The sequence below is a fragment of the Antennarius striatus genome, chromosome 11 (assembly GCF_040054535.1).
Source record: "Antennarius striatus isolate MH-2024 chromosome 11, ASM4005453v1, whole genome shotgun sequence".
Lineage (NCBI taxonomy): Eukaryota > Metazoa > Chordata > Actinopteri > Lophiiformes > Antennariidae > Antennarius > Antennarius striatus.
In genome coordinates this window covers 3639418-3660545 of record NC_090786.1, presented here as the reverse complement: position 1 = coordinate 3660545, position 21128 = coordinate 3639418, and the positions used below count along the sequence as shown (strand labels likewise).

The following is a 21128-nucleotide window of genomic DNA, read 5'->3' as shown; positions in this document are numbered from 1 at the left end:
TGGTGGGCTCCAGCCCAGGCCAGATTCCGTAATGAAGTCATGGGGTTTGAATGCACCTTCTTTATTTTATTGGCTTGGGGTTTGTTTTTTTTTTTTTGAGGCGAAACCCAATTCTGTAAAAAAATAGTCATCTTTGAACCTAAGAAAACATTCAGGTCAAATTTTAATCAGATCTAGGGAAGGTTTTTTTCAGTATTATTATTCCAAGCGTAATGAAACAAAGCAGGCATTCCTCTCATGGACTATAAGCATCAGCTGTTTGATGCACATCCATATCATATTCACAATAAAAAGCAAAAATAAATATATATGATAATTTGACTCTCAGGCGGTGACTGAGAACTCTTACGCCTCAGCAGCGTTGTGTGCAAGCCCCAAAAACCCACACCAACAAAATTACCTTGAAAATGTTGCACCAGAAGCTGAACTTCTCTACTAAGTCTTGAGCCGATGTTGTCTTTGGAAAGTTTTATTATGTCTATCCTGAATGGTAAATGTCATGCGGACTTCCACACTTTGATTTTGTAGTGTCAGCTTCCATGAGAAACGTGTGTCAGTACTTAACCCTGGTTGTGCTCTGATTATTTTGTCACACGGGCTTCTTATAGTGAAGGTGGTGCAGATGAAGCACTTCAGAAACTGTGTCTGTTTAACACCGACACTGACCTCCAAAACAAGGCATTTATTTCTGGTTTGTGTTCTCAGTGATGGGTTTGAGTATCTGGATCATTTGAGGTTAAAGATTTGCTATCAGCCAGTCCAAATTGATCCTGATTCTCCCCTCTCAGTGATCAACATAGAACTCTGGGTCCTGCCAGGAGTTTCTTCCTCAATGAAGTTTTTCCCCATTGCTGTCTTTTATGCTTGTTCTGTTGGGTTCTGTTGGGTTTCTGTCTGTTAAAGTGCTTTGAAATGACTGCTGATGTGATTAAGTGCTTTATAAATAAAAGTTGATTGATTGATTGTCTGTGGTTGATGCTAACATTTTTTTAGATCCGTTCTTCGCCCAATCTGTTCAGAGATCCATCGCTAGCTAGCACGCTACCTTAAAGAGAACATGAATCTTCATCGTGCAACCAACTTTCATGGAAATCCATCCTGTGGTTTTTTTGTACTCGGCTAGCAAAAAAAACACCCGACTAATAATAAAATGATTGCCGTATAACCTTGTAGTCTTGAGGTAAAACAGAAACTGAGATCATGACATTTTTATCACAGACTGTGGAAGTGGGCTCATGTTTCTCCAAGACAACTTAGCACTCTTTTATCGTTGTTTTTCTCTGAGATAAATGAAGAGGCTTTGTTTAGATCTGAGTGAATGAGAAGACCTGTTTTGATTAGTGGTTGATTAGACTTTAAGAACTAATACCTGCCTGGAAGGCCACCGGGACGCCGCTTCTTCCTCCTTGAATAATGCAGCGAGACTGTTGCCGTAGCTACAAATGCAAACTATATTCCGTGTAGGAAACGCTCTCCTGTAGTAACCATTACAGGCATCCTCTCAAGCATTTTCCAAAACTTTTAATTTCTCCAGGGTGTACAAATTGCCTGTTTAGGTTGCACGGAGGCATTGTTCCAAGCATCTATAAAATACCGCTGTGGCCCCGGTGAAATGTCTATACACTGCTCCATAGCATTGTTCCATCCTAATTGCCCCTCGTACTACAAGTGTCAGTTTCATTGAGGAGAATAAAGGGACTGCAGACGGAAAAAAGAAGAATGAATGAAAGAAGGGTGAAAGGGCCGTGTGGCTAAGGAGAGCTGACATTCATCAAACTTCTCCCGACAGATGTGTGAGAATACTGTCGTGCGAGACTTTGTTGAGCAGATGAACAGCAGAATCCTCTCTGGATTTCATTTAGCCTTGCCGGTCTTGTTAAGGCGTCGCCTCCCCTCCTCGGCACGAGGACCCTGACTCTTAATTTTAGCAGCTGAAGAAGTCCAGATCAATAACCATCAGTGTCTGGTTTTGGGCCGCTGCGTCGGTCAAAGGGGGGGAGGATTCATCTGATGCTCTCCCTCCCCTCGCCTGCGTCGCACCTGAGAGAAGGTGTCGTATTGTTTTGCCCATTTTCACCCAATCTTTTTGAGCTGTGCGTCAAAGAAGAGCTCGTTTTATTCAGCAGATATATTCGTTTTTCCCCAAGAACATCTTTATTTATGATTCGCAGACCGCCCGTCTGGATTCGCATGATGCAGTCGACTGGGTACAAGTTGGAGTTTGTTCTTGTTTCCTGTCGGTGTAGCTGCACATGCTTAGAATCTCAGCTGAATTTGCTTAACATCAGAATAGAAACGGAAAAAACAAGCCTAGTGGTGACACTCTGGGTCAACATCAACTTCACCATGAATACAGACATCAAGCTGACACCAGTCTCTAATCCATCGTCATTCAGCCCAAAGAAAAAGATTGAAACACCCGTTTATTTGGATCAGAGATGTGAATAAAAGTGTTTTTCTACCTGGCTGATGAATAAATAACTAGTTCCCTGCCTAAATATTCAGAGTGACAGCCCTGTAGAGCCTCTGCTTTATCTCCCTGTTATATTTCACGTCTTCGAGCTTTGCGGCGTTCTTGAACCGTTGGGTCAGAATCCGCTGTGATCTTTGTTTAATTTGCTTCTGCGAGACAAAGAGGCCTCTCAACGTCGATGCCAGCGCCATGAGAGTGTAATCCTCCCTTTTTTTTTCTTTTTTTGATGTATCCAACATTAAAAGCACTTGATATTTTGCTTCCAGTGCTCAGCTCGTCTACGCTGGGATTCTTTGGAGGACAGGCCTGTTTGCATAACTCTTTACTGTGCTTAGAGAGCCTTGCAAACATCTTCGGAGACTCCACATTGAAATATTTGTATGTTTTCGGTCGCGAACGCCTGGGCGTCGATATTGTTTGTCTTTCATTTCTTCATCCTTGCAGTTTTTTCTTCTTCTTGTTGTCAGGACAATAAGGTTCGTCTGCAGCTCAGATTTATGTCCCGTTGTTGCTTCTCGGTTCTAAGCCTTTTCTGCTCCAGTGCCAATAGATGTGCATGTGTTAAAGACGGCTTACATTCTGCTGTGAGCCGACCTCATCCCGAGGTGTTCTCCTGGGGGGGCAAAGGTTCACCCCCTCCGCCTCCACCCCCCCTTTCACTCTGTCTTTGCTGCGGTCATTTGGAGAGGTAATCCACACATGGCTGGATACTCTCAACTCCGGCTCGGAGCAGAGAGAAGGAGCTCCGGCTTGGTGGAGGTAGATAGGATTAGGCTCATGGTGAATCGTAATGGGCTCATTCCACCCTCCTGTTTTTTAGCCAATTAAGCAGAACTCAAGTTGGACTTGTACGTACTTTTAAATCAGGACTCGCACGCGGGCCAGCTCAGCCCTTATATGGCGACAAGCACGCTTGGGTGAGCCACTTAAATCCTTTTTTTTTTTATTTTTTATTATTATTATTTTGGTCAATGTCAGCCAGAGGTTAACCTGGTTCCAGAATGATTGCCTCACCACGGCTGCAGCCGTCGCTAATTTATTTCACTCGACTCCACAAGCCCCCTGGAGATTGAGTCGGAGTACGGCGTCTGTATTTAGACTTTATATATAAGAAGATTGGTGGTGGCCACCAACAGACGGCTGCAGTCAGGCCCCCCCCCCCGTGTTCACTGATGGCCAGCAAGATCAATACAACACAATTGACTTTTCCAATCTGTGGTCTTTGGGAACGCAGCCACGGCACTTACAGGGTGATCGCATCTGATGAAGTCTTCATCAGGGTCTATTGACAGATTCATTTGAGCCCCCCCACCCCCTTTCCACCTCTTACAACACTGTAAAGTAACAGGACAGAAAAAGCCCTCTGAAAAGTTTTTCCCGCGGCCGATGGATCGCACAAACAAACATCTTCGTTTTCTGCATAGTTTGTGAGTTTATGTTTTTATTTAATATCTTTCGTGGGAACAATTGCTTATTTTTTTTTGCGCGGTTGTTTCTAAATTTACACTCTGCGTCACCCTTTCAACCAAAAAGTGCTTTAAGCTTCCAGATTTAACTTAAATAAAACCCCCAGATGAAAAAATATTCAATAAAGCAGAAAGCAAAAGATTTGCTTTTGAAACTGAGGCCTGTAAGTGACCTGGCGGCTGATAAAGGGTCTGCGTAAAGTTCCAAAATATTTCATATTTTATTTCTAAACAAGCCGCAGGGGTATTGGATATCACACGCTAATTCATGGCGGTCACATGTGCACTTTTGGAAATTGGTTGGACGCTGCTCGGCGCTTTTGATATCCAAGTTGTTTTTTCTCCTCTGGAGAGAAGCTGCTCTTAGAGCCGTAATCCTCACGTTATTACTGTGGCAAGAACTCGCCTCGCACAAGATTTCGCAGCGGCGTTCGTGACTGCACTAATTTTCTCTGTTGTTTTTTTTACCTGTTTTGTGTTTCTTGCTCTTCATTTCTGTCCCCTTTTTTTCCTCGGAAAACTATTGATGTCGGAATGGATTGGCTAAAGGAGGTTTTCCCAGAGTTTCTTTATGATTTTTTTTTTTTTCGTGGGAATTTTAGGCATCAAAACACAAACGCACAGGCACACACAGATCCATACCTCCGTATCCCCTTCAGGACAATGTCCAGAGGTAGCATCCATCTGGAAATAAATATCTATAAACTACAGTTGATTGTGGGTTTACATGACTGATTTTTGTGAATGTGTGTCTCCTCAGAGCTCTCTGACGTCGAGCCCAACATTTTCCTGAGGCCCTTCCTGGAAGTGGTCCGCTCCGAGGACACCACTGGACCAATCACAGGCCTCGCTCTCACCTCTGTCAACAAGTTCCTTTCCTACGGCCTCATAGGTAAAAAGAAAACCCCTTAGCTTTGTGTCTGCATGTATTTTTATTATTGTGGGGTCAGAACACATGACCCCTCATGTTGTGTTGGTGGACTACCTGTACGGATAACTGTCCATCATTTTCCTGTCAATGTTGCTTATGGTTTGCAGTTAGCGTCGGCTAACAGACATTTTAGCTATCAGTAAAGCCATGTTGTTGTTGCTGCAAATCTGAGAGCGTTCACACAGGGCAGTCCGAGGACGTCGAAGCGTAAAGCAAGGTGTCATCAGCAAACAAGGATTATTGATGGTAGATGTCCAGGTATTGGTTGGATTTGGACTTCCTGGTCTGTTTTCCAAAGGAGAACATAACCAGAAACAACAATGACTATATAAAAATACAGAGGCACAGAGGTTATGTTGATATATATATATATATATATATATATATATAATATTTTTAAGTGTTGGTGCGATACGACCGTCTGAGCTCATCCCGACGCTCCTTGTTCTCGGAGCTCCATCGGGACGCAGCGTTTTCCCATTTCTGCTGCTTCCGGTCGTTGTGATTGCAGGAATTCCCAGGAACAGTCTCTTCTCATCAGCGATGCAGAAGCTGACTTGCGCTGGCGTCCAGTCAGGACCGCCTGTCCTCATTAGCTTCATCATGGAAAAGGAACCGTCTACCCGTTGTTTTATTAAGTGTGAAATGAGTCGGCATCAGCAGATGTTGGTCTAAATCACGGGGGTTGAGTCAGGGTTACATGGCTGTCAAAACAGCTGCAGTCACTGCTAAACTAAATAAGAACGGCTGCGTGCCGTTAAGAGGCTACCAGCGACTCAGACTTTAAACACGGCAGCTCTGGGATCTGGCTAAATGTTGGAGTTGCTCTAAACGCCCAGTTTGGGATCGTTGGTCGTTATCGTCCTCCGGCTCGCTCTCATCCACGCGTGGTTTCTGTTCTACGATGATGTCACAAGTCAGATGTCACTCCAGACGCGACACCAGCTCCATAACCCCCCCCCCCTCCCCACTGTCTCCCCCCTCCCAACCTAACGCCATGTCACGACAACCAGAATGTCATCAACACTCTCCAAGAACTTGATCGGCCCGACGTCATCTCTGTTTGACTTTTAGGTCTCCAGCAGCACTTGAACACACTTGAGTCTCCTCTTGTTTTACTTAGACATGTATCTGCTTTTTTTTTTCTTTTTTCTGAAGGTGGGGGGGTTGTGGGGCTGAAGGCACTGTGAGCATGTGATACCGAATGCCGGTTCAAAGAGTATTGAAACTGGATCTGAAGAATGCGTCAGAAGCTCCCAGAGGAGAGCAAAGACACATTTTTCCAGAGTGTCTGTTTGAGATGGAGATTTTTCAGGAAGCAAACATTCATTTTAAGGAGCTTCTGATTCCAGTTAATATTTCTTTTGGTTGTTTTTAAGGTTTAAAAAAATCTGTCCTGTCCACATCATGATTAATTTTTGTAAATTTAACCCATTTACCACTAATAATACATCCTTTACCACAAACCTGAGTTAAAATATTATTTGAATATATTTTTAGTTCCCCTTATAATCCATTAAAAATTACCTTCGCATGAGTTGAAGGCAGATCTTTGTGCTTCAAGGGAATGAGGACTTTCCCAGTTTGCACCATTAATTTAAGTTCATGGATAGGGTTAGAGTCCAGTAATGTTGGTCTTGTGAAGTACTGCCATCTTCTGGCTCTGCAGAAGCTGAGAATCTGACCTCTGATGAACGCTTCCTGGATATTTCTTCTGGGTTCAGGTGCTTTGAAACGGCGCCAGCGGCGTCTTTGAACGGGATGCCTCGCTCTCGGATCAATTTGTTTAAATCGCCTGCGCCAGGGGGGCAGCTGTGCTTCTGAGGATAAGGGGGTCACTTTGGGTTAGCATAAACATTACACCATCATCCCTCTGCCAGCAGGCAGTTGTGTTCCTCTTTATCCCGTGTGTTACGTTTAATATGATCCCTCCAGTGTGTGTGACTGCGAACATTTATCTCCTTGTCCGCCATCATGTCCATCTCTCCTGCATTTTTTTTTCTTTTTGCTTGGCTAGGGCTAAAAAAGAAAGGGAAAGGTAATCATCTCCCACACACATGCACTCATTTCCCACCCCTTTCATTTAGCGTGAGGTAATTCCTCTCAATCTGTGGCCTGAGGTCTGCTGGCATGGAGGGAGCGGAGAGCTAAGCCTCGGCGCTGACAGATCTCCACATATCTGCTCCATCTTTTCTTTTCCCAGCCCTCCGCTCTCCTCTCCTCCCGGTTCATTTTTTCTCCCTGTGGTTTCTGCCGCCCAGCCGAGTCAGCAAAGCCCGACGCTGCCGCTAGCAGCTGCGTGGTCGCCGGCCCACGAGGGCTCACGGCGAGGCTCAGCCCCCGGCTTAAGCTGCAGCCGCCGCCAGAAGAAACGGGCTTAGACCTCAGCTGCAGCCTGCCTCCGGTTTCAGGCGTGTGGAACTGGTTGTTATTGATTGCTAAGGTTGTTAGAATTCAATAAAGAGGTAAATAAGTAGCAGCTTTACGTGCAATTCACTCATAATTTACAAAAAACAACAAGGTAGGACTTCTGTCCCCGAAACAATTATTGTTATTAAATGAAATTTGGTACGTTGGTCATTAAAGAAGGAAAAATGTCTTCATGTAAAGAGAGAAAGAAATAGAAATGGGGAAAAAATGGCCTTAAAAGATGAAATTAAAGAGGAAGAGAAAATGAGAAATTAAAAAAAACAAAAACTGTTTTAGTTGGAATTGAAAAGCTAAGACAAAATCATCCCATCGAAAGGAGAAAACAAGTCTTAGAAAAGAGATAAAAATAAGATTATCTTTGCTTTTTTGAAACAAAATCTCATTCAGATCATTCATGATTTTTTTTTTTTCCCTAAAGGCTTTCTGCAGTTTTTAACTTTAAATTTCCATATAAGAGAAAAACAAAAGCTGATGAAAGTCCAGCGGCGATGGGATGAGGTCAGAACCACTTCTCCGTCTACAACTCAACAGATTTGTACTTTGCTTTATAAGTTGTGAATAAAGTCACAAAACTGTTTTCCTGGATGTATTTTAATGAACTCAATCACATCCCGGAGATTTTTCTTTGTGTGTTTTAGAAAAAAGCAACAACAACAACAACAACACTATAAAAACAAACAAACAAACAAACAATAAATCCCGCCGGGAGCGGGGCGGCCGGGTTGAAAGGTGATCTTGATGCTATTCAGGATTCGAACAGGTGAACAAACTCATTTTCTTTTCTGACCAGGGGGGTGGGGGGGTGGGGGTGGGAAAAACAACGGCGCTGCCTTTTTGTCAGATTTCTAAAGATGGCGTTCGCTAAGAGGGAAGCGCCACCGCCATTTTTTACATTTTTTTTGTGTCTGCGCGCACTTAAAAGCCCCACGCTGCCCTTCAGCCTCGCCGCTGCTCACGCCACATCTTTGATTCCTGTCACCAGAAGTTTGATTCTGCTTAAACTGCTTTTATGCGGCAGCTGGTTCAACCCCCCCCCATTGACTTTGCCCACATACCCTCAGGCACACACACACACACACACACACACACACACACACACACACACACACACACACATAGAGAGCCTCTCCTTTCCTCAGTGTTATTTTAACAATGCCCCCCCCCCTCCCCTCCCTCCTGCCCCTCCAACCCGTCCTTTGGACACAGCTTGTATAGACTCGGTGCCAGGAGAAGGATTAGTGTTTTATATCACTTCTGACATCCTGCCGGATCCCCCTGTGGCTCCAGTTTCTGTCTGGACGTTGGGTGTTTTCAGCACAACTCGCATGCTTGTTGTCACCCTTCCCTCTGGAGGGATGTCGGCATTGCTTTGTCTCAACAGCCTTCGCCACGCATAAACCCGTCCTCATCCGCCGCCTGGCTTCTGACTGATATACCGTCTGCGCTCCCGATTGTCATCGTTAAAACGTCCCCCCCCCCCCCATAACTCCCAACTTTTAGCTGGTAACCTCGTCTGCCGGTAATGGAACGCTGTCTCAGAAATGTTCGGCGTCCATTTTTTGTTTCCCTCCACGTCGGTCCTGGCGTTGACAGGCGGCATCGGAGTTCTACTTGGAAAACCTCCCTTTCTCCATCCCTGTGTCCAACCCCCCCCACCCCCCCACCTCAGCTTATTAGCTAATGAATTGCCGCTCCTGGGGGCGATGGGAAAGGAAAACAGGCTGGCTCCAGGCAGATAGCTGACCGGCCCGCTCGGGTTTCCAAAACACCGGCTCCTGTTGCTCCGACTGGCAATTTGTCCCAGACTACCTCCAACAAAAGGCCACATCTGGTCATTAGAGCTGGGGGAGGAAGGACAATGTGGACGAACCGCGCTAGATTAGTCCGGTTTTGCTGATGTGTTGAGCTTTTAGAGCTGTGTTAACAATAATCCCCCCCCCCCGCCCCGTTAAATACATTTTCATTACTCTGGAATCTCCAGAATGACGCATCCAGATGGTTTTTTTCACCAATCTGGATGGTTTTAACTCCCTTTAAGCAAAATATCAGCAAGTCCGCATCGATCCAATCAGATGTGCTTTTATTTATTTAATGCTTTCTGTTCTGCGTGCAGATGCGAACCATGAAGCCGCAGCGGAGGCCATCGAGAACATGGCGGACGCCGTCACACATGCGCGATTTGTGGGAACGGATCCGGCCAGCGATGAAGTGGTCCTGATGAAGATTCTGCAGGTACGACGCGTCCAGCAGGAGAAACTGGAATCAGCTCTTTACAACGCAAACAGCCACTTTAATACATATATACACCTTCATATATGAACTATATATAAATGGTATTGACATAAGATTTACAGGTTGAGTAAATCAAGTCATTTCGTCTTAAATCTTCCGCGTAACTCCCAGGTTTTGTCTCCCAAGGCCAGATTTTCTTGATGTTGCCGGCACACGTCTGATTATCTGTCAGTGATCTTGTCTTTACCTCCTCGATGGGCTTTGTGTTACCGTGGTGATGCTCTTTGCCTTCAGGTGCTGAGGACTCTGCTGCTGACCCCCGTCGGCGCCCACCTGACCAACGAGTCCGTCTGTGAGATCATGCAGTCCTGCTTCAGGATCTGCTTCGAGATGCGTCTCAGCGGTGAGTGACTTCAGATGTCTGATTCAAAATCCAGTGTTTTACTGCAGGTTCTAACGTGCGTTTGTCTTCTCAGAGCTCCTGAGGAAATCGGCTGAACACACACTGGTCGACATGGTGCAGCTGCTGTTCTCCAGGTGGGCTAACAGGACGGCGGCGTTCACACGTTAGCTCCACGGTTTGATTCGGTTCGGGGTGCCGATTCCTTTGTCATTCTGGGATGTGTGGAGAGTCAGAATGAAGACCAGACCTCCTCTGGAGGTTTTTGGGTCGTTCTTGTGAACGTGACAGAATGTTGCTTTAAAAGAAGAAGAGCAGAAGAAGAGGCCGTACTCTCCTCCATCAACGCCGGATTACAGAGTGATGCTTTCTGCATACATCAGCCTCTCTGGCCTCATTTTATACCCCTGGAGGCTCATGAATTTCATTTTGTACTGTGAACAGGGTCAATGGGCCAGTAGTCACTAATGCCATAACATGATTTCTCCTTTGGCATTTATCATTAGAATTCCTTTCTTCCCATCAACCCCCCCACCCCACCCCGTCCAGATGCATCAGCGTGCCGGTCACATTCAGTCACAGACAAGTGGATGAGCCGCTTGAGCTTCCCGTCTCATGATCTGCATATAAATGAAGCTGGTCTCTGCTTCAGCAGCTCCATAAATACTAAGAAGCACAAAGCTAGAATCAAACACACACAGGCGCTCATACAGAATGAGCCACGCCAGCGATTTTTATATAGGGGGGGGGGCAGTCCGGAGAATCTCTCTCCGCACATCTGAATGTGAAGCAGCGTTGGAGGAGAACAAACAGCTCTAAATAAAGTTACTGTTTCCCACTTCCTGTTTGGAGACAATATCCGATGCAGGCTTTGCCGCTAAGCGTCGGGTCCGGTGTTGGTTTTCGCCTCAATTCACTGAATTTGACTGTTTGGGCGCAGAAATAGAAAAGCACATCAAAAGAAACAAGACAAGGAATTAAAATTACATTTAGACAGGATGCACTGGAATATAAAATATTAAAATAAGTGATACTTCCAATACTGAATACTTCAATAAAACGGTCGTAAGTCAGCTGGTTTTAAGACGTGTATGTTTGGTGGTGAGAATTATCGCCGGCCCTTTTACTCCACATCCTTCTAATTCTGCTCGTACACATGCCCCGCATCTCATTTTGCTTATGTTGAACTCCCAGCCCCCCTCCCCTCCCCAGTTGTTCACAGACCCTGGATAATAGAGATGTGAGAGCTGCCACCCCCCACATCCCACCCTCACAGAGAATAATGAGCAGCCACTCTCCTCAGCTCCTCAGAAGGAGCCTTAGATTGCCTGCTGAAAGTATTAGGCATGTTAATCTGTTGGACCCACAGATCATCCAATAATCATGCTCGCAAGACAACACTCCATTAATGCCGAGTTAATGTCAGGAGGGGGCTGCCGGGCCTCTGTGTGTGTGTGTGTGTGTGTGTGTGTGTGTGTGTGTGTGGGACGGATGGTGACATCTCATTTTCCGGCAAAGCTTTAGCGTCTACAAAAACCTGGAGGCTCGCACACAAACACACGGCGCCGCTCATCTGATGTGAACTTCTGCTGGCTCTGGTTTAAACGTGGAGAAGTTCCCACAATGCTTAGGACGCATTCTAGGTTCTCATTACGCTCGGCTGACCTCGCATTTGTTATTCAAAGAGTCCACACTCCTTTTCTTCTCAAAGAACGACTGAAATCAAAATGTCTTTATTTTCTTTTCAGGCTGCCACAGTTCAAGGAAGAGGCCAAGAGTTACGTGGGCGCCAACATGAAGAAGGTAACGGAGACGACGTGCGTTTGACCTTTTGAGCGCCGTGGTGTGTTTTAACATCAGATCGTCATGTGTGAACTAGCGAGACTAGCCTGTGTGTTCCGTTCTGCAGAACCCCTCTCGATACTACCTCAGGTGATTCTTTAAAACAGGGGTGTCAGTCAGGGGCCACATCAGCATAACGTCTGTCCTCAAAGGGCCAGATGTAACTCATAAATGTAACTAAATGTAACTCAATGTAATGTAAAATAATGTTAAATAACTAAATTTATTACTTAAAATCTTTGTTTCTCTGTTATAACATAGTTTTTTTGATTTGTCAGGTTATTAAACCCACAATCAACAATCAAACTATTCAAATAAATCAATGTTTTCCACTCACGCCGTCTCACCCGTCAGCTGGCTGCTCCCCCACTCCCACCCGTGACACCCCCCCCCCCTTCCCCACAGCCATCCCACGCCGCTTTAACTTGTCTGCTCCAGAGTGTGTTGTTGGTCCCGCTGCTGACATGTAACCCACCACTAATGACGGGCACACGCCCGCTCCCCCCCTTCTCTTCTGAGGCTTACAATATCTTGTGGAAAAACAAACGAGTCCAGGTAAGGACGATGACTTTGAGTATTTAGGGTGTAGAAACTCCTTCGTATCCTCCGTGACCCCCCCCCCCCCTCCCCGTCCAGTTTAAGACCCCCGTTTACCCCCAACAAGACTAATTAACATGCTGTTAAACAGCTGATAACTGACTTCCTGTCACGTGTCTGTGCTACTCGTAGTGTCCGTGTTCCGACGAGCCATCCTTTGGGTTCCGGCTCTAATGCATGTCTCAGCTGCTCGATGTCATGCTGCCCATTTGCTTCCTCAGCTGTTGCAGGATGGAGCATGTTTCAGTGTTGCTTCTCAACAGAGAGTGTCCGAAACCCAGAATCATTTAAATAAATACGATATCATAATATAATAATACCTCTAGATTCATTTAAAACATCACAGCAGCCGCTATTGAAGTGATAGAAGCGGCAGTGACTCTTCTTATTGTAGAGGTTTTGTGTGCATGAACATTCTGTGCTGTGTCTGTCTCCTGATTGGTCGATAGCTGGTGCTCCTTTACGCTCTGATCAGATGGGACGTTGCAAAACGTTTGTCCGTTCAGATTTGTTTTATTCTCCTACTTTTATTCTAGAGATGTCTGCTTTCTCTAGAAAATAATGGAGCTAGGTGGTTTAGTTTTGTTGCGTGAAAGAGAAAATAGACACAAACTCGCTCTTGAACGATCAAGACGGGTCGATGTTTGGGGTGAACTGTCCCTGTGAGCGTCCAATCTGATCACGGCGTCCATCGATGGTGGTCGTTCAGCGGCGCAGGATGTTTTCATCCGCTCTGTTTCCTCTAGTTGAAGATGCGCGCCGGCGGAATGAGCGAGTCGTCCAAATGGAAAAAACAGAAGCGATCGCCCAGAGCGCCTCGCCACATGGTCCGAAGTCCCTCCGGTCAGATGGATCCGGCCCAGTCCAGCCCCCTCAGCAACAACAGCATTTCAGGTAGAGATAGAAGTCCTCTTCTGGTGCTTCCCAGAAGCTGAACCCCTCAAATAACCGTCACCTCGCCCCCCCCCCGTTAGGTGGCGTTCCGTTTATCGAACAGGGCTCGTCCAGCTCGGGACTGCCGGCGTCAGACAGCGTCGGTTCTTCCATCTCCAGCCCTTCAACCACAGACAGCGGGCTGGACACCTGCTCCAAAGCCACCTCCAGGGAGGACCTGACCGACCTGGAACAAAGCGGCTCCTCTGCCACCTCCCCCGCCACCGGGAACGGGAACGCCGTCCCCGGGACGGAGCCTGGTTCTCCAGACGCACAAGTAACTCTCATTTCTTCCTCACCTCCGCGTTGACGACGCTTCTCTCTCTCCTGTTGAGCTGATTCGTGACGTCATGGCGACTGACGATGCTGTTTTTCGTCCAGTGTGACGGCAGGCGTGTGGACCAGGTTCAGTCGGCCTCAGTGGAGTCCATCCCCGAGGTCCTGGAGGACAAAGACTCCGTCACGGAGCAGTCGGACGGCGCTTCGGTGCACGACATGGACTACGTCAACCCGCGAGGCGTCCGCTTCACCCAGTCCACGCAGAGAGACGGTGAGGACGCCCCTCGTTTCTCTCTCTCTGGCTGCCGGCTGCTGGCGGTGCTGCTGTTTTTCTTCATCCTCTTTTTTTTTCCTCTTCTTCCTGCAGGAGCCGCCCTCATCCCTTACGGCCTGCCGTGTCTAAGAGAGCTGTTCCGCTTCCTGATCTCGCTGACCAACCCCCACGACCGCCACAACACCGAGTCCATGATGTACATGGGCCTGCAGCTCCTGACCGTGGCGCTGGAGTCGGGACAGATCGCGAACTACCAGTCTTTGCTGGGACTGGTCAAAGACGAGCTGTGCAGGCATCTCTTCCAGGTGAGGGAGAAGTTTGCCTTTAATTCTATATCGTTTTAAGAGCAAACAACCATAAACTCTGGAATTCTCTGTGTTGTAGCTGCTGAGCATGGAGCGTATGAACCTCTACGCCTCCTCCATACGAGTCTGCTTCCTGCTTTTCGAAAGCATGCGACTACATCTGAAGTTCCAGCTCGAGGTAGTTTCTTTGTCTTCTTCTTTACCCTCCGTTTCCTGATCCTGAAAGTGTGAAACCTCACTCTCTGCGCCCCCGTGTGCAGATGTACCTGAAGAAACTGATGGACATCATCACGTCGGAGAACGTGAAGATGCCGTACGAGATGAAGGAGATGGCTCTGGAGGCTCTGGTCCAGCTGTGGAGGATCCCCAGCTTCGTCACGGAGCTCTACATCAACTACGACTGCGACTTCTACTGCTCCAGCCTGTTCGAGGACCTCACCAAGCTGCTGTCCAAGGTGTGCCCGTAAAAAACACAATCTGATGTCTGAGGACTCGACTCCGGAGGCGTCACAGCGTCATTTAACAACTTTTGTTTGTAACCCCCTTTTTGCAGAATGCGTTCCCGGTGTCGGGGCAGCTCTACACCACCCACCTCCTCTCTCTGGAGGCTCTGCTCACCGTGATCGACAGCACCGAGTTTCACTGCCAGGCCAAGGTGGTGAGCGGCGCCGCCCAGCAGGACCAATCAGAAACGCTGCTGCCAGACGGAGACGAAACCGCCAGAAATGGATCGGACGCTTCATCCGGTACTCATCTGACAGTTTGTGCTTTTCCAAAAACTCCTTGTTAAGACGGCGTAGTTAAACTTATTCTGTTAAAGGTGAAGGATGACTTTCATTAAGTTAACTGGTTCTCCTCTGGAGTGCTAATAGTGAGTGCTAACGTTAGCGTTACTCTCTTCAGACGAGTCTTGAGCTCGAGGTTTAAGTTAAAGGAGCGGCTGCTGGTTCCCTGTTTTTCAGACCTAAATAGATTGGGTAGCACCAACGGTTTAAGTCCTCCACCAGCTGGGGATGCACCAGTGTCCCCCCCCACCAGCGGGCATCAGATGGCAGAGAAGATGCGGCTGGGAAGACAGGATCAAGGAGACAATGACCCCGGTGAGACTTTGACTCCACACACTTTATAAAGTCATCAGAGTCAAATCCAGTGAAGGAATTTTATTTGTTTGTCGCAGCTGAGAAGAGACTCCCGAAAAAGCCCCAACGTTTCTCTTCCTGTTTACCGGAGTCCCAGGAGCTGATGGAGATAAGAACGAAGAAAAAGGTGACTGGATTCGATTGGTCCAGCTTTGTTTTACTGTTAGACGCCAACAAACCAATGATGACGCTTTTCCACCCCCCACCCCCCCACCCCCCATTCTTGTTCCCAGCTGCTGATAACCGGCACCGAGCAGTTCAACCAGAAGCCCAAGAAGGGGATCCAGTTCCTGCAGGAGAAAGGCCTCCTGAGTAACCCCATGGACAACAACCAGGTGGCTCAGTGGCTCCGGGAAAACCCCCGCCTGGACAAGAAGATGATCGGGGAGTACATCAGCGACAGGAAGAACATGGAGCTCCTGGACAGCTTCGTCAAGTAGGTGGAGTCCACTCGTCTGGTCTGAGAGAGTGAAGAAATAGAAGGTTATTCTAATCATGTGTTTTATTTCCTCCGCAGCACGTTTGCCTTCCAGGGGCTTCGCATCGACGAGGCGCTGCGGCTCTACCTGGAGACCTTCAGACTCCCCGGAGAGGCTCCGGTCATCCAGAGGCTCCTGGAAACCTTCACAGACAACTGGCAGGTGGGGGGCGCGTTCCCTCAGGGACTCTGTGAGCTATGGGATTAAACCAGAGAACTTCTTTGTTTTAAATGTCGTTAAAGCTGCATTAAAACAAGATCACACACACACACATCGGCGATGAAGGACAGAATCCACATGGGGGGTTATTTCACCTCTCAAAATAGCAGGAGGAGCCATGTGACCTGGAAACTATTCCTAGTAATGTCCTTTTCTTAGGCCGACACACAAATAGTAGCCTTGAAAGTGTCGACGAGTAATTTTAGTCGCTGACTCCCGACGCGTTTTCCACTCCCTGAGGTCGCCGCAATGTCGGCGGGGAAGATGCGCAAAGGTGAGGATCAGACCCGGCTGTTCTCATGTAAAAATCTGTGTGTGTGTGTGTGTGTGTGTGTGTGTGTGTGTGTGTGTGTGTTTAGAAGGTGAACGGATCTCCTTTCTTAACCAACGACGCCGGCTTCGCCCTGGCCTACGCCGTCATCATGCTCAACACCGACCAGCACAACCACAACGTCCGCAAGCAGAACATCCCCATGACTGTAGAGGTGAGTGGACACCCCCCCCACCACCACCACCACCCCCAGTTGTTCAAATTTAACCCCGTAGTTCGCTGTGAAACGCTGTTTGGGTCTGACATTCCCCCGAGGGCTCTAGCATTTGCACCGCCGCAGTTTGGCGGCTCGGAAAAGCCAACAGCTGTAGCCAGTGGTGGTCCGTGTCGGCGTTGGGGGGAGGGGAGGTGGGGGGGGGGGCACTGTGTGTTTTTCCTGCGTGTGATTGACAGCTGATGAAGACTAAACAGCGCCTGTGGGTGGGCCCACTCTCACTGACAAACAACAGCGACGACTCGCTTTCTCTTTTTCACGCCGCCGCGGCTTTTGGGGAAGGCGTCTTCACCCTCGAGTCGACGCCGTCACCTCGTCACACAGCTGCTCTGTTCTAAACGACTCCCTGCCCCCCCCCCCCCCCCCCCACACACACACAAGCATTCCCCAAAGGTCGGCTGCGGTTTGATGACGACGCTCGTTGACCTCCGGGCTCAGACAACAGGCAGAGGCGTCCACACAATAGCTCGGAGAGGGGGCCAATAAAAGTGGCGCCGAGCAGCTCGCAATGCGTAGTATTTGCTGTAGCATGTGTTGGTGTTGGGGGGGTTGGTTTGGAGGGGGGGTATTTTTGCACACTCTCACCATGGTATAAATAAAGACCCCATTGTCACGGATCTGAATCCGGCTCAGGTGAGGTCAGGGATGGATCGGGTTCTACCTGTGTTTTATTAGCGGTAGCTTTCTGTTTCTCTATACCGCTGTTTATTTTTCTGTCCCTGCAGAGCCCCCCCTGTCACCCCCACCCCCCCCCCCATTTCACCTTACCTGCTGACTCGAGTCAAAGCCGAGCCTTGAAGCCGTCCGTCATCACGCGGACGGTTCTGTTTATTTACAGGAGGCTCTCGACTCTAATCCTTGTTTTCCTGACCCTTGCAGCTAAAGCCTATTAAGTAACGCATACCGAGTGTTTCTGCACAAGCCTTTTAATTGTCGGTGGGATGAACGCTTAACGAAGCCCCCCCCGAATGCCAGAGGCTCGTGAGTCTGAGCTCAGCTTGACGGGATGAGTGGAGAAACGACCGTCATCAACAGTTTGAATAAAGTTTTTATGTGATTTTTTTCAACAGCAATTCAAGAAAAACCTGAAGGGAGTGAACGGGAACAAAGACTTCGACCAGGATATGTTGGAGGACATCTACGCCGCCATCAAGTAAGACGCCGTCACGAGGTTACCAACCTGGAGTGTTTTTATAATGATCATTCAAGGCCTTGAAAAAGAAAAGCTGTAAAAAGTTGAAATCAAGAAGCGATTGGTGGATTGAATCCACCGCTCAAACCAGAATAAAGTCAGAAGGATAAACCTGCAGAGGAGGGTTGGGGTTAGAGGACGCCGCCGCCTCAGGGCGTAATTATGAGTCCTTTAATCACAGGAAATGTTCAACAAGTCGGGACAGATGCAACAAAAAGAACAGGGAAAGACGTGGAGCGCTGCAGAAGCACCTGTTCACAACCGGGTGCAGATAAAAGCGCTTTATTGGAACAGCTGATGGCGCCGTCGCTCACGGTCGGGCCGGTCCCAGCGCCGCAGGGCCTCTTTGACCACATTGTTGCTCTGATGTTCTAGTTCGTGTAACATCAGAGCGCCATTATTCCCAACTTCCTGTTTAGATTTCAAAATTAAACAAATTCGGACAGACGCTCTTCATTTCTCAGCTTTTATTGTGAAACCTCTGCAGCTGTTAATGAGCAGGTTTTTTTTTTTGGAAGCAAGTTAACAGCGACACCTAGTGGTGAGATAAGAAACCAGCAGATTTTTACTTTCACGTTTGGTTTTAAATTTTGCTGCTTACGTTTGGCTGAATTTATTCCATATAAAACCAAAAACCCTGGTCGTATTCCTGAGCCCTAAAAACACGAGGTGTTTCCTCGTCTGCAGGAACGAGGAGATCGTGATGCCCGACGAGCAGACGGGTTTGGTGAAGGAGAACTACGTGTGGAGCGTGTTGCTGCACCGCGGCGCCACGCCCGAAGGCGTCTTCCTCCACCTGCCGCCGGGGAGTTACGATCACGACTTGTTCACCATGACCTGGGGCCCCACCATCGCCGCCCTGTCTTACGTGTTTGACAAGAGCCTGGACGATAACATCATCCAGAAGGCCATCACCGGCTTCAGGTGAGGAGATGGAGAACTCCACCTGTTGCTGATGATGTTAATTTAAATCGAGGCGTCGTTTTACGTTTCTGGATGTGATCTGAGGTTTGAAGTTGTCCGAACCGTTTCTGTCTTTTGTAGGAAATGCGCGATGATCGCAGCTCACTACGGCTTCAGCGACGTTTTTGACAATTTGATCATCTCCCTCTGCAAGTTCACCACCCTGAGCAGTGAGGTGAGGCCTTCAGTCGACACGGAACGTTTAGAGAATAATCCACAATCCACTTCAGACTCTAATCCGTCACTTAATCCACCTTTGTGTGTTCTTTGTCTCCTCCTGCAGTCAGTGGAAAACCTTCCCACAGTGTTTGGCAGCAACAGTAAGGCTCAGACGGCAGCCAAGACCATGTTTGACCTCGCTCATCGCCACGGCAACATCCTGAGGGAGGGCTGGAAGAACATCATGGACTCCATGCTGCAGCTGTTCAGAGCCGAGCTGCTGCCCAAAGCCATGGTGGAGGTCAGCCCCCCCCCCAAACACCGTTTTCCATTCTGTCAGCGATGTGATTGGACGGCAGTCTGCTGCCCCCTGCTGTTCAAGTCCCCAAACTGTCTGCTGGTCTCCGCAGGTGGAGGATTTTGTGGAGCCGAACGGGAAAATTTCTCTTCAGAGAGAGGAGACGCCTTCCAATCGGTACGAACACACCTCGTCTGGCGGTCGTAGGACCGACGGAAAAGAGGAGCAAAAGTAAAACTGAATTTTTCTCGTCTTGCCAGCGGTGAATCCGCCGTGTTGAGTTTTGTCAACTGGTTGACGCTGAGCGGCGCCGAACAGTCGGGACTCCGAGGGCCGTCCACGGAAAACCAGGAGGCCAAGCAGGCCGCCATCCTCTGCATCAAGGTGACGGAAATAATCTGTTAAATCGTACTGGAATTACTAACTTCACAGATTTCTTTGTTGTGTATTTTAAACTGACTATTCGTCTCTTTCCAGCAATGTGACCCTGAAAAGCTGATCACCGAGAGTAAATTCCTGCAGCTGGAGTCTCTGCAGGAGCTGATGAAGGTGCGTTCGTCACACGTCTCCCTTCTCTGTAGGAGTAGCAACATCTTTGCACTCCCAGAATGCAACGGTGTCGCCACCAACAAAGCAAACGTAACACGAGATGATTCCCTTCCGAAGGCGCTGATATCCGTCACGCCGGACGAGGAGACGTACGACGAGGAGGACGCCGCCTTCTGCTTGGAGATGTTGCTCCGTATCGTCATGGAGAACCGGTGGGAAGAAGAAGCAGTCGGCGATGATGTCACGCGTGACGTCCTCAGGTGGAACTAATGGATGGTTTCTGTTTGCGTCCCGTGTGCAGCGACCGCGTGTCGTGTGTGTGGCAGACGGTGCGCGACCACCTCTACCAGCTGTGCGTCCACGCCATCGAGAGCTGCTTCCTGGTGGAGCGCGCCGTGGTGGGACTCCTCCGCCTCGCCATCCGCCTGCTGCGGCGAGAAGACATCAGCTCTCAGGTAACGAACGCACCGCTAACGGATAACCGTGTCATCTGGGATCCCGACAGCTGATGCCCCCCCCCCCCCATCCTTTGCGTCCACAGGTTCTCCTCTCGCTGCGTCTCCTGCTGATGATGAAGCCTCACGTCTTGTCGCGGGTCAGCAGGGAGGTGGCGTTCGGCCTCCACGAGCTGCTGAAGACGAACGCCGCCAACATCCACTGCACAGACGACTGGTACACGCTGTTCTCCCTGCTGGAGTGCATCGGAGCCGGGGTCAAACCCCCCGCCTCCTTCCGACTGGCCCCCTCCACCGCTGAAAACGACACAGGTTGGCGTCTCTCTGGGTTCTTTACTGACATTACGGAGGTTTGAGGAGTGATGCGACAGCTCCGCTGAACGTTTCCTGGTCGTCTCCAGGAGCCCAGTCGGACAGCGACCTGCCTCCCCATCACCCCAACGAGGTGAGCGTGGACCGCGGGTACACGTCGGACACGGAGGTCTACACCGAACACAGCAAGACCAGGATCCCTCGCTCCATCACGGACGTGGACGTAGCCAGCAGCGGGTGGCTCGTGGTCAGAACACACACACACACACACACACACTTCATCACCGTCATCGAAGAACATTTACACTCACGTCTGTTGCTCTCTTGTGATTTCTGATCCGTCCAGGTTGGAAAAGAAGATCTGGAGGTGAGTAAACCCCCCAAAGGGCCGCTGCACCACCCGCTGGTCAACCAGTACAGCCTGACCCTGGGTCAGGATCTGGGGCAACACGACACCAAGTCGCTCATCAAGTGCGTGGAAACGCTGTCGTTCATCGTGCGCGACGCCGCCCACGTCACCCCCGACAACTTCGAGCTGTGCGTCCGAGCCATACGGGTGTTCGTGGAGGCCAGTCTGAACGGAGGTAACGTCTGTCGCTAGGCTAGGGATCACGGCTCCATTACAGATTGTTGTTTAGAAAGGACAGCATGTGTTT

General features: G+C 48.8%; 1 protein-coding gene across 5 annotated transcripts in view; it reads left to right on the top strand.

Moving 5' to 3' along the window:
• Nucleotides 1-21128, top strand: part of gbf1 (golgi brefeldin A resistant guanine nucleotide exchange factor 1) — a 43808-nt gene that overhangs the window by 17602 nt on the left and 5078 nt on the right. For 4 of the 5 annotated variants that reach the window (XM_068327125.1, XM_068327127.1, XM_068327126.1 and 1 more), the window contains exons 4-32: nucleotides 4700-4831; nucleotides 9414-9532; nucleotides 9827-9935; nucleotides 10009-10069; nucleotides 11681-11735; nucleotides 13118-13265; nucleotides 13346-13581; nucleotides 13686-13854; nucleotides 13951-14162; nucleotides 14242-14340; nucleotides 14423-14617; nucleotides 14716-14908; nucleotides 15125-15262; nucleotides 15340-15428; nucleotides 15535-15737; nucleotides 15819-15942; nucleotides 16359-16484; nucleotides 17615-17697; nucleotides 18424-18660; nucleotides 18781-18874; nucleotides 18983-19159; nucleotides 19269-19333; nucleotides 19417-19540; nucleotides 19634-19705; nucleotides 19823-19917; nucleotides 20007-20160; nucleotides 20247-20472; nucleotides 20562-20719; nucleotides 20819-21056. In XM_068327125.1, coding sequence (XP_068183226.1) covers nucleotides 4700-4831; nucleotides 9414-9532; nucleotides 9827-9935; nucleotides 10009-10069; nucleotides 11681-11735; nucleotides 13118-13265; nucleotides 13346-13581; nucleotides 13686-13854; nucleotides 13951-14162; nucleotides 14242-14340; nucleotides 14423-14617; nucleotides 14716-14908; nucleotides 15125-15262; nucleotides 15340-15428; nucleotides 15535-15737; nucleotides 15819-15942; nucleotides 16359-16484; nucleotides 17615-17697; nucleotides 18424-18660; nucleotides 18781-18874; nucleotides 18983-19159; nucleotides 19269-19333; nucleotides 19417-19540; nucleotides 19634-19705; nucleotides 19823-19917; nucleotides 20007-20160; nucleotides 20247-20472; nucleotides 20562-20719; nucleotides 20819-21056 — 4131 coding nt within the window. Of the gene's footprint in view, nucleotides 1-4699; nucleotides 4832-9413; nucleotides 9533-9826; nucleotides 9936-10008; nucleotides 10070-11680; nucleotides 11736-12223; nucleotides 12330-13117; nucleotides 13266-13345; nucleotides 13582-13685; nucleotides 13855-13950; nucleotides 14163-14241; nucleotides 14341-14422; nucleotides 14618-14715; nucleotides 14909-15124; nucleotides 15263-15339; nucleotides 15429-15534; nucleotides 15738-15818; nucleotides 15943-16358; nucleotides 16485-17614; nucleotides 17698-18423; nucleotides 18661-18780; nucleotides 18875-18982; nucleotides 19160-19268; nucleotides 19334-19416; nucleotides 19541-19633; nucleotides 19706-19822; nucleotides 19918-20006; nucleotides 20161-20246; nucleotides 20473-20561; nucleotides 20720-20818; nucleotides 21057-21128 lie in introns of those variants that run through there. The other variant, XM_068327128.1, reaches the window with a different exon arrangement.